A 13322-nucleotide genomic window follows, 5' to 3' on the forward strand; every position below is an offset into this window, starting at 1 on the left:
AGTCGGTTAAGCGTCCGACTTCAGCCAGGTCACGATCTCGCGGTCCGTGAGTTCGAGCCCCGCGTCAGGCTCTGGGCTGATGGCTCGGAGCCTGGAGCCTGTTTCCGATTCTGTGTCTCCCTCTCTCTCTGCCCCTCCCCGGTTCATGCTCTGTCTCTCTCTGTCCCAAAAATAAATAAAAAAAAAAAAAAAAAAAAAAAAAAAGTTGAAGAAAAAAATCTTCATCCGATTATCTAAAAGAATGTTTTCAACCAAATATGACCTTGATTACTGGTTCTCACTGAAAGCAAACACACTCCACTCCCTGCCTCTGCTGCAGCTCCAGGCACCCATGATGGATGGGTCAGCTGGCCACCTTCTCCCCTGGTCAATGTGCCCACACAGCAGTCTGCTCATTTCCTGTCATGGCTAAGTGCTTTATGTACGCGCTGGCATTCTATGGTGCCGTTTTCAACTGTACCCTAACTGGGTGAAAATGGACTGTCCTGCCTGTCCACTCGTTGTGCAGTGGGGAGTTTGGGTGTCATAACTAAGCACTGGCATGGTCTTTTCTTCCTTGCTTCAAGGGACATTAGCAAATCGTTGTGAAAGCAAACGTCTGAGGGCAGAAAAGGTCTGAAGGCTGTTTTTGATAAAATACTATTACAGGGATTTATTTTTTTCAATCATTTTTAAAAGCTTAGAAATTGTGTCCTTCCTAACTCTGAATATTTCCCTCCATGACAACAACTTTCTGTTCTTCCTCTCCTAGTCTCTCACATCCATTAAACCTAAGGTTCCACCTCCTGTTCTCAGAACTCCATTTTCTCAGAATTTGAGTGCTTCCAGTTGTCTCCCTTCTCAACCTAAACCTCATAGTCAAACCCTGAAAATGGACATCCAGTTAATTCCATCTGGACTGCCAACACTGTTTTGCTATCTTGCAAATATTTACTCTCAGTTAATCTACCTTCTGTTCTAAACCTTCAGCATCCATCTTAAGTTGTGAGTCCTGCTCTTACTCCCTTTGAGGACAACAAGAGTCCAGAGGCCTGAGCAAAAGATCCAGTGAGCAACTTTGAGCTTTCTCTCCCATACCTCTAAACCTTGCATAATCTTTACCCTGTCCTTCCCTCCCTCCTGGTTTCAGCAGGGGTTCTACTTCTTTCCTCGAAGGCCAACTCTACACCTATGTTGCCTCCCATTTCCCTGACACAGCCTCAGAGACATTCCTTCATTCATCACCTTTCCGCTATTTTCCAGTCTTCCTCTGCACTTTGGTCTTTCTCTTGATCTGCAGAAACGTTCAACACTTCCACATACTTAAGAAAAAACAACAAGCATCTTCTTAACTTAACCTCTTAGTCAAGTACCCTGCCTATGTCCCATTTCCTTCTGCCCCACCTCTCTCCTTCCCTTCACAATCGAACCTTCCCAAAAGGACTGCACAGTGGCCACCCTCACTGCAACCTGACTTCTGCTTCCACCACTCCACCAAAAGTAGTTTCTTAATTTCAAGTACACCACTTAATTGTCCCTAGGCCTACTGACATGGTTGGCCCTTCTTTTATTCTGGAAACATTTTCCTGTCTTGACTTCTAATAGCATTCCCCCAACCCAAGCTGATACTTTCTAGAGCTAATGGCTTTCTTTTCTCTGTATGTTTTCCACTAAACAAAAACAATCACATCCATTCTCATCGCTTCATTAGTCTTTTTTTTTTTTTTTAATTTTTTTTTTTTTTTTTTAACGTTTATTGATTTTTGAGACAGAGAGAGACAGAGCATGAACGGGGGAGGGTCAGAGAGAGGGAGACACAGAATCTGAAACAGGCCCCAAGCTCTGAGCTGTCAGCACAGAGCCCGATGCGGGGCTCGAACCCACGGACCGTGAGATCATGAACTGAGCTGAAGTTGGACGCTCAACCGACTGAGCCACCCAGGCGCCCCCCCCCCCCTTTTTTTTTTAAAGTAAACTCTATGCCCAACGTGGGGCTTGAACTCATGACCCCAACATCAAGAGTTGCACACTCTACTGACTGAGCCAGCCACGTACCATGCTATACTATGGTCTTTATGTAGAACCCCCACATCTCCCTCTCTGACTTCACTCCTAAACTCAGTTCCATGTTTCCAGAGGGATACTGGACACACTTACCTGGATACTCCACAGGCATTTCAGAAACATGAATCTCTAAACTACACTAAGGATTGTCTCTGCTCCTTCTTCTCTTCCTCTAATCCTATTTCCATTAAAAATCTTAGATTATAATGTTACAATGAATGTGGAGGTGTAGTTATCTTTTCGAGACAATGTTTTCGTCTCCTCTGGAGATATACCCAGCTGTGGAACAGCTGCACCCTCTGGTAGTCCTATTTTTTATTTTTGAGGAACCTCTACAGTTTTACATAAATAACTGCAGTATTATTTGTAACAGCCAAGACAAAGAAACAACCTTAGTGTCCACTGATGAATGAATGGATAAAGAAAATGTGATACACAACCCATACACGAATATTATTCAGCCATAAAAAAGGAAACCCTGCCATGTGTGACAACATGAACCTCGAGGGCACTGTGCTAAGTGAAATGTCAGACGGGGAAAGACAAATACTGTGTGATCTTACTCATACGCAGAATCTAAAAAATCCAAACCTGCAGAAACCGAGAAGACTGAAGATGCCAAAGGTAGGAACGGGTGCGTGTGGGCGAGATGAGTGAATGTGGTCAAAAAGTGAAAACTTCCAGCTATAGGAAAGTAAGTGCTGGGGATGCAATGTACAGCATGGTGACTATAGCTAACAATGCTGTATTGTGTATTTGCCAAGAGAGCAGATCTGAAGGTCTCATCACAAGAAAAATTAATTATAACTCTGTAAGGTGACTGTTGTTAACTTATTACAGTAATCATTCTGCAATATATACACATATCAAATTGTTATGTTGTACACCCTGAACTAGTAAAATGTACATCAATTATATCAATAGTACTGGAAAAAAAACTCACAACAAAAACCTCAGTTTTGCCCTATTATCGGTGGATAATCCTTAACTTCTTGTCTCTTGATTCCCATAATCTCTTGGTCAGCAAGCCTTGTTAACAATGTCTTTTCCAGACCTTTATCATCTTGTGCATGGATTATTAAGCTAGATTTTTTTTTAATGTTTATTTATTTTTGAGAAAGAGAGAGAGAGAGAGAGAAGAGAGAGAAAGCATGTGCGCGTGTGGAATAGGGGCAGAGAGGGGGGACAGAGGATCCGAAACAGGATCCATGCTGACAGCACAAAGCCCAATGTGCGGCTCGAACTCACAAACCGAACTGAACCATGAGATCATGACCTGAGCTGAAGTCAGATGCTTAACCAACTGAGCCACCCAGGTGCCTCTAAGCTAAATTCTTGTGTTTTTTCCAACAACTGTATTTTCAGTCCATTTTCCTCATGGTATAAGAATTATCTTTCTAAAGTGAAAAATCGGTTACTAATCTTGATGAACTCCCACTGTTTATAGGACAAAGTCCACACTTTGCCATAAGGCATGCAACCCCCCTTATAATGTGGTTCTAACTCACTTTTCTGGTTTCACCTCCAAGCATTCCCCACAGGGAGGGTCCATTTTTCATGGCTGTGCCTTTGGCCATACACTTTTCTCTACTGCCATGTTCTCTCTCCTCTTCTACTCTACTCTCTGTACAGCAGATTTTTCTGACTTGCACACACTTTAACCTCCCTTCTTCTTCAGGGAAACTGTTTTCTAGTTTCAGTCTCTCCCTCTACTGTGCCCCCACAGCAACTTCCTCAACTCACTTACATGGCTTATTCATCTATAAATTCTGTATGTAAGTACTTGAACTCCTTCTTTAATTAGTCCCTTCCTCAAAGGCAGGGAGTGAATTTTAATCTCCGTATCTGTCCTAGCATCAAATATTTCCAAAAACACAAGTAGATAAGTTAACAAATTAATGAAAATAAAGTGGGAAGATACTATACAATCTTCAATTGATCCTTCTCAAATTCAGCATGTTTTTATCAGGCTAACTGAGAGAATATCAACTTAGTTAAAATAATATTTAAAGAACATCTTCTAAAATATATAAAGAACCGTGGTTGGTATCAAGGTTACAAACTTTTCAAAATCTGGGGCGGGGGAAGGGCCACGGCAGGTAGTGGAGAGAAGTGCTTGATGACTGGATTCACTCTAATAAATGTTTATAATAAATAGCACCACAAAGTTTTAAAGGAGTAGAAAAGGAGAAGGGATTAATTCTGCTTCCACACTGAGGACATTAATGGAAAAAACTTTCACATATACAAAAACAGGTGCAAAGTATTTCAAAAGCTAACTTAAGGAATAAAGCAACGTCAGTACTTCCCCTTGTCTTATTCTTTAAAGTTATTTTTGAATAGATAATATATTCACAAAATTCAAACGGTGTAAGAAAGGATCCACTAATTCCACAAATACTTATTGGCAATTACATGCACTGAAGAAAACAAACAGAAGGCAAGAAGATAAAGAGTGAGGGAAAATGGGGTACTATTTTTAACTTGATAAGGAAATCATCTCTTATAAGATGATGAGATCCAAAGACCTAAAGGAAGGAAGTCATTGGTTACCTAAGGGAAGAGCTTTCCAGGTAGACGGAACAGCTTACACAATGAATCTGAGCATTTCTCATGTGTTTAAGGAAACAGCATGGACGCCACTACAGCTGGAGGACAATAAATGAAAAGGAATGGTAGGAGAGTAGGTTGGAGAGGTGGCTGGTGGCTGGATCACCAAGGCCTTGTAGACCATGGTAAAGACTTCTGATTTTATTCTAAATATAATGGAGTTGCATTAACAACAAATTTTCACTGGCCTTTGTTCCTGGTTCTTGGGAGAGAGCTTTTAAATCACTGGAGTTTCCAGGGGTGCCTGGGTGGCTCAGTCAGTTAAGTGTCTGACTCTTGATTTCAGCTTAGGTCATGAGCTCACAGTTCTTGAGTTCAAGCCCTGCACCAGGCTCTGCACTGACAGTTTGGAACCTGCTTGGGATTCCCCCCTCCCCGCCCCCACCTTGCTTGCGTGCTAACTTTGCCAAAATAAATAAACGAAAACTTAAAAAAAAAATTCCTGGAATTTCCAGGAGGAAAAGGAGTATCTTTGTTATTCACAGTGGGCCCTAGGACCACAGCTAAGTTAACGCTGAAGTGATGACTCAGGATATGAGCTTATGAGGCTACGAAAACCAACTATGTGATTAGAGGGGTTGAGACTTTTAGTCAAGTGGTATTAGCTAAATAAACCCAAGGGGCTGAGTAGGGGGCTAGAGACTGAGTTAAACCATAGGGCTAATAATTCAGTCGTGCCTAAGTAGTGAAACTCCAACAAAAAACTGAATGCTAGGTTTGGGAGAGCTTCCTAGGAGGGTGACACATCCGGAGTCCATGGAAAGAGGACATGGAAGTTCTGCATTCAGAACCCTCCCAGACACTGCCCTACATGTTGATTCATTGGATGATCCTGATTTGTATCCTTTATAATAAACTAAATTCCTAAGTATAATGCTTTCTTGAATTCTGTGAGTCATTCTAGTGAGTTATGAACCTGAGAGGGTTATGGGAACTTCCCTGAATTTGTAACCAGTTGGTCAGATGTGTGGGTAGACTGCGGAATCTCTCAAACTTGTGGCTACGGTCTGAAGTGAGGGTGATTTGCTTGGAGACCATGCCCTCAACCTGTGACATCCTTGTCGACTCTGGATGGTTGTATCAAAGGTGAACTGCAGTACTGTAGATCAGAAACTATAAGAGAACTGATGTGATTTCTATACTAATTAGAAAACAGATGGAAGGGGCTCCTGGGTGGCTCATTCGGTTAAGTATCTGACCTTTGATTTTAGCTCAGGTCATGATCCCGGGGTCATGGGATTGAGCCCCAGGTCGGGCTCTGCACTGGGCATGGGGCCTGCTTAAGATCTCTCTCCCTCTCCTGCTGCCCTCCTCCCTTGCTCCCACTCTCTCTAAAAGAAAAAAGAAAACAGACTGAAGAGGCATGAAAACAGACACAGGGCGACAGGTTAGGAGGCTGCTGCAGTAAATGATGGTGGCTCAGACTAAGGTGGCTGTGATGCAGATGCTGAAAAATGATTTTATTTATTATGACTGTAGCCCTACTATATTTACTATAGGGTCAGATTTAAGATCTCTGAGTGGCTGCATAGTGGCTGCGTTGTACTGCTAGGTATGTCATACTTGATTAACCTGATCTCTTGCTGAGAGAAACTTAGGTTATTTCTCATTTTTTCCTGTTATGAACAATGCTGCAATGAAGATGCTTATACCTATTATAATCTTGTGCAAGAATCTCTACCTATTCACTCACAATAAACTCTGAACAAAACACAGAATTGAGGTGCCCTAATTTTGTGAACAGATCTATTTTTCCCTCTAAGTTCAAGTATTTCTTCTTCATTTCCTACTTAAAAAGTTTCTTCTTCCCTGACCACAGAAACTAGAAGATTAAAATGGAAAGGATCCTTAGAGATCCTCTAGTTCAGTGGTTCTCAATGTGGATGTTATGGTCAAAAATCCAAATCTCTAGGGAAATCTTGTATGACAGACCCTCTCCCTTTCTCATATGCTCTGGGAAAGCAGGGGAAGCTGGCATGTACTGTCTAGGTGACTATAATCCAACCACCTGAAATAGCTTCTCCAATCTAATTCCTTTGTTTCCCAGAAGAGGAAGCTGAAACACATCACATAATGACAGAAGGAGAACTAGCGTCCTAACTGATTTTCAACCACCAGCAATGTCTGAGACTATCAACTTCTTCCAACCCATGACAACAGAAGACAGGACCACCACATTTTAAATTTTTGCTAGGGGCGCCTGGGTGGCGCAGTCGGTTAAGCGTCCGACTTCAGCCAGGTCACGATCTCGCGGTCCGTGAGTTCGAGCCCCGCGTCAGGCTCTGGGCTGATGGCTCGGAGCCTGGAGCCTGTTTCCGATTCTGTGTCTCCCTCTCTCTCTGCCCCTCCCCCGTTCATGCTCTGTCTCTCTCTGTCCCAAAAATAAATTAAAAAAAAAAAAAAAAAAAAAAAAAAAGTTGATAAATTTTTGCTAATTTACTAGAGAATTAATTAGTAGCTAATTAGTAGAAAAAAAATCTCACCATTGTTTACTGGATGATTTATTAAAGAGGTTCATCTAAACTATCTTAGAAGATGACATTGGGATTTCTGCAGTCATTTGTCTGAAGAAAGAAAAATCAATTACTTGAAAACACAGGCTGGTTTAGCAGCAAACTCTAACCATGATCTTCCTTTAGTTTACTCTCAATTCTAAACAAGATACCATTAAAAGCTTTAAGACGGTTTTTCCCACTGCTCCTGACTTTACCATAGCCTGCAGACCAAGAAGATGTTAAAGGAAAACCAATGAATTTTAGTTTTCCTTTCCCCTTTCAACTTAAGGAAATCTTATTTCCCCTATTAGAAGCAACATGACAATTTCTGAAAGCTGCACTATTAGTGACCCTAAGTCCAAACAACACACAAAACCAGTGTAATGGTTTTAATGGGTTGTTCTAAACATTTCTCACAATTCTCTTGTTTAATCCTCATGCTATTAAATGAGGAAAGGACTACCATAAGGCATAGAAAGGTTAAGAAACTTGCTCAAGTTTACACACCTAGTTCAAGTCGCAGAGCTGGGATGTGAACCCAGGTGATCAGACTCTAGAACTAGTGCTCTACATCACTGCACCCTTTACAATCTGGCCCTTAATTTTTCTGCTTCATCTTTTGCCAATTCTATCCATGACTTCCAGGAAGCACCTTTTATAAACTACCTCCAGTCTAGCCACCTGAATGGCTATTTCCATATCTTATAAACTATATCTCTGTACCTGTTTATTTTATGTCTCTGCCATCAGCTAACTTACAAATTCCTTGAAAGCAGGAATTGTGTCTTGTCTTTGAATCTCTAACACCCAAGCACAGTATCTGACACACAGTAGAAATCCAATAGGTATTTGTTGAATCAATACATGAACTGTACTCCCACATCCTGTACTACTATTTCACAGAACTTATTCTGCCTTGAATATTCCCTCTTTGCTTAGGCTGCTTTCTCTACCCCAAACAACTTTTCTGCTCTTCTGACGGGCAAACTCCTAATCATTTTTGAAGACCCAGTTCAAATCAACAGAGAAAAAAGAGGATAAAAGACCCAATTAAAATATGATTTTTTTCAGGGCACCTGGGTGGCTCGTTTAAGTGTCCAACTTTGGCTCAGGTCGCGATCTCATGGTTTGTGGGTTTGAGCCCTGCACTGGACTCTGTGCTGACAGATCAGAGCCTGGGGCCTGCTTCAGATTCTGTGTCTCCCTCTCTCTCTGCCCCTCCCCTGCTCACGCCCTGTCACTCTCAAAAATAAATAAACGTTACAAGAAAAAATTTTAAAAAATAGTAATAATTTTTTCTTCTTTGACATCTCTTTCTTGCCTAGAGGAATTATTTCTTCCTCTGGCCCCCCACAGTATTTTTCTAAACACCTATCATAATACTTTCTAAGCTTCCTTATAATGATTCCTGTTGACACTGAGTTGCTGCCATAGACTATGCATTCTTGAGTACAAGGACACTGTCCTATGTATCTTTGTATCTCCAATGCTTAGCCTCATGTCTGGTATACAACTAACCCTCAATAAGAATTTGTGGTATGATAGGATGTCTGGCTGGCTCAGCCAATAGAGCATGTGACTCTTGATCTCAGGGTCATGAGTTCGAGGCCCATGCTGGGTATAGAGATTACTTTAAAATAAAAAAAACTGTGAATGAATAAATGGTGATACTACATTAAGGTGCAAATGTTAGTTCTCAAGAGGAATAACTAATCCATCATAAAACTGCTAGTAGCAGTGACTTCATCTAGGAGAGTGGAAACCAATAGCTTTTAGTGTTAATTTTTTCAGAATATCACAAATCTTCAAAGGAACTCACTTTATTTTTTTAAAAAAGATTTTATTTTTTTAAGTAATTTCTACACCCAATGCTGGGCTCAAACTTACAATCCTGAGATTAAGAGTCACATGCTCTATGAAATGAAGCGGCAAGGTGACCCTGGAACTCACTTTAAGCAGAAAAAGGGCTGAAGCTGAATGAAAATGGACCAGCTGATGAGTAAGGAGGATGAACTTGAGATACAAGTTATAAGCAAATCTTTTTTTTTATGTTTGTTTATTTTTGAGAGAGAAAAATAAATGATGAACCTAAAACAGATCTCAGTTTAATATAACTGTCAAAGTGTCTGTCCAAATGTTCCCAGGGGAAAGAAAATAATTGTGCCATATTTGCATGGGAACGAGGGGAAAACACGTCAGTCACATTCACTGAATTGTTCTGGAGTAGTTCCTATAAAGATGTGCAGTGACCTGAGCTGAATACGAACACTTACCTCAGAAACTCTTTGCTCTGTTCCCAGAGGTCTTGGGTCTCTTCTTTAGTCATGTGTTTGTCCAGGTTACACACATTAGGTTTCTGGGAATATAACTTAAGACACTGCTTCACCCAGTGCCACTGGTAACCTGGGAGGAAGGGGTTTGGGATAAAAATAAATCCTACACAAAAGATGGGTGGGGAAAGAAGGAGAGGAGAAAATTCTCCATCAGTTATATTTAGATAATTTATTTTTGTTGACATCCTTATACCCATTACTGTATTATTTATGCCCCATACCCTTTGCTCATGCTTCGTGGCTTCCACATGTATAAGCAAATGTTCTCCTTTCTATCCTCCAATTTTAGAGAAAGCGGGGAGAGAAACAAATTCTTAAGAGAAACAAATATTCCACACCTATCAACCATGTTACCCCTAAGCAAACCTTAGAATTGAAAATGCCAAAAGTCACTCCTCAAATGCACCAGGCATTTATCACTTACAGAGGTGGTAATCCCTTTCGGCAACAGCGGCCTTTGTGGTATCTCAGTGTTCCACCTTGGCCTTTTTTGTTTTCTAATATCTGGCTAACAACGGTTATGTTAAATTCTCAGTTAAAATAATTGGTGTGATTTCTGCCTCCCAATTGAAATCTGACAGAACAGCGAAGAAAGATGATATATACATCTGCTCACATGGCAGGATACCATGTGCTGAAAGGATCACCTGTGCTGAAAGGATCTTCTGTGACCTTGAAAGTAATCTAATGTCGTTTTTCTCCTGGATAAACGAGGAGTAACAATAATGAACAGGAATCCAATGCACGGTAAGGATCCATTCATTGAACATTCAACAAACACATACTATGTACTTTCTGAAACCCCTGGAGACAGGACAGCAGAGACAGTGATGCAGACAATGAATGCCCTGCAGAAGCCCGGCTATTAAGGGAACAAAGGCTGAGGAGAGTCACAGAGGAATGAAGAATTTAAGAGGAAAATTTATGGTTTTTAGGGTTTGGAAAGACCTAAGCATGCTTACAGATTATGAGGAAAGAACCAGCAAAGAGGAACTGGTTGAACACAAAAAGAGGAAAAGAGCAGAGCAAGGTTTTGAAAGCTGGAAGAGGTAAAAGAAAGTGGGATCTTTTGATAAGCCCTCCCTCCCCCCCCCCCAAAAAAAAGAAAGAGAGGTGAAGGGACTGGCTTTGAATGGGAGGAGCTTTTCCTCCTCTAAAATTGGAGGACAGGAGTGAGAACATTTGCTTCTGAACGTGGAAACCACTTTTGCATTTCACATACAGGCAAAATTCTCCAAATAATTTCAGAGGTGACAGGGGATTGTCAATATTTTGAGGAAAAAAATATGAAAAATACCCCAACAACCTACCATCTATCAGCATTGATTATAACATTCCCCAAAATATCAAAGGAAGAATATCTCTGACTTAGTGACAGGAAAATAAAGACCTCTTTAGGCAGTCCACTCTAGACAACTGTTGATTTCCTTTAATGAATTAAACTTTGCCTTTTAATTTTCACACATTGATCTTAGGTTCGGACTCACAGAGCAACCCCAAATTAGTTTCTTATTCTTCTTCAAAAATACCTCTAGCTTTAAGGCTAACATTTAATGCTCATTTCCTGTGTGCCAGGCATGGATCAAAGTACTTTACATGTACTCACATTTAATCTTCATAATAACCTTACAAAGCTGGTATGTTTTTTCATACATTTTGCATACCAGGAAACTGAGGCCAAGAGAGATTAAGAAACTTGCCCAAGGTCATATTGGATGGTTAGAGCCACAACATGAAGCCAGGTAGCCTCATGTCAGAACCTAGGCCTTAACCAGCCCTTTGTGTGTATGGCAACCTTTCAAATGTTGGATGCTGTCAGGTTCCCTCTCAGGTTTACTCTTCCCCAGACTCAATCTTCAAACTCATGACCCTCCCGCTCATTCTTGTAAGGACAGGTTGTGGTTGCTCGGGTTCCTTTATAACAAGCAGAATCCAGAAGTAAACACAATCCTTCTGATCAAGCCTGAATAAGAAGACACTGTCATCTCCCATGTTCTGGACATTACACTTCTATTAAATGCAGCTTACAATGGCAGGGAAGATAAAGTCTCTAAGGACATAATGAGGTACCAACTCACAAAATGTGGCTTAAATGTGAAATCCTAGAAAACCTCAAAATCAAGTATACCCATTTGGACAGCAGAAAATGAGAGTGGGGTTGGTAACTTTGTAGTCTGAACAAACTTTTTGTTCCCGTTTTGTTAAGGGAAAAAGGCATAGCAACAGAGAAACACAGCCTTGAAAACAGGAGGTAACCTTGAAAGGTAAAAGGCAGCCTTCAAGAAAAGTACATAAAAGACTGCTGGTGATGCATGCTCTCATTTACTCAAACTCATGGAGAGCCGTGCTTCTGCACATAAAGCCATCATTTGACATTCATTCATTCATTCATTTATTATTATTATTCTTTTATTTTTGAGACAGAGAGAAAGAGAGAGAGAGCACACGAGCATGCATACACAAGCAGGGGAGGGACAGAGGGACAAAAACAATCTTAAGCAGGATCCACGCTCAGCACAGAGCCTGACATGGAGCTCGATCCCATTACCTGAGCTGAAATCAAGAGTTGGATGCTCAACTGAGCCACCCAGGAGCCCCTTGTTTCTTCTCTTACACATAACTAAAGTGCATGAGGTCTTTTAAAGGAAGTATTGAAGCTGTTATACTGTCCTATGTTATTAACCAATACATCAGCGATCACAATGTAGTAAGAGCTGTAACACAGATCTGGCCCGCGGTACAATGAAAATTAGTATTTCTTTTTAGGATTTTTTCTTGCTGTTAATCCATATTTGAAATCACAGATACAATGTTAACTTTATGTCCTCTCCAAGAAAAAGAATGCCAGGTAAAATATATTTGGCCAAATAAGGCATTTCTGTAATTTCTAAATAGTTCATAATCATTCAACTACAATGTCCCCATGATCCTTAACAAAAAGATTAAAGGTGTCTGGCTGGCTCAAGCAGTAGAGCATGTGACTCTTGAGCTTGCAGTTGTGAGTTCAAGCCCCATGTTGGGAATAGTTTACTCAAAAAATAACAATGAAAACATTACCCATTCTTCATTATCATCTTAATTTCATTATCTGTAAAGTGAGCTACCCAACATTACTGAAATTCAAAATGCTAGATTATTGGGGCGCCTGGGTGGCTCAGTCGGTTAAGCGGCCGACTTCAGCTCGGGTCATGATCTCGCGGTCCGTGAGTTCGAGCCTCGCGTCAGGCTCTGTGCTGATGGCTCAGAGCCTGGAGCCTGCTTCTGATTCTGTGTCTCCCTCTCTCTCTGACCTTCACCCGTTCATGCTCTGTCTCTCTCTGTCTCAAAAATAAATAAACGTTAAAAAAAAAAAAAAATTAAAAAAAAAATGCTAGATTATTTAGTCTATTAGGGCTTTTGATCTCATTAACTGTAACACTTTTTTCAAAAGCTCAGCCTTAAGGACAGCAATAAATTTTTAAGTTTTTTGTTTTGTTTTGTTTTTTTGGCCATATGAGAACATAGTCACTTTGTGACTAGAATGACCACTATGAATTAATCTATCATTCAAAGCAGTTCTTCTCCCAGAGTAGGTGCTTGGAGTTGTGGCAGGGAGCCTAGAGTAAACATCCTTATTTTTGATTTGTACCTGGTGTCATTTCCTGCATTGTAAGGTAGGCACTACTGAACCCTGTTCTATCCTGCAGGAATGTTAAATAAACAGAAATTTTAGATGAGACAATTTAAAGGGGGTTTGAGAGTGAAATATTTCCGTGTTTATTTTCACTCTTTGCATACTTGCTTACAACTCTTCCCCACTCTCTTCACAGCTCTGAAATTAGACAAATGATTACATGATCTT

General features: G+C 40.7%; 1 protein-coding gene across 2 annotated transcripts in view; it reads right to left on the reverse strand.

The window, feature by feature from the left end:
* ALKBH1 (alkB homolog 1, histone H2A dioxygenase) overlaps positions 1-13322 on the reverse strand; it is a 28982-nt gene that overhangs the window by 13095 nt on the left and 2565 nt on the right. The window contains exon 3 of one of the 2 annotated variants that reach the window (XM_078447956.2): positions 9422-9551. In XM_078447956.2, the coding sequence (XP_078304082.1) occupies positions 9422-9551 (130 nt within the window). Of the gene's footprint in view, positions 1-9421; positions 9585-13322 lie in introns of both variants that reach the window. The other variant, XM_060620418.3, reaches the window with a different exon arrangement.

The sequence above is a fragment of the Panthera onca genome, chromosome B3 (assembly GCF_046562875.1).
Source record: "Panthera onca isolate mPanOnc1 chromosome B3, mPanOnc1 haplotype 2, whole genome shotgun sequence".
NCBI classification, from domain to species: Eukaryota; Metazoa; Chordata; class Mammalia; order Carnivora; family Felidae; genus Panthera; species Panthera onca.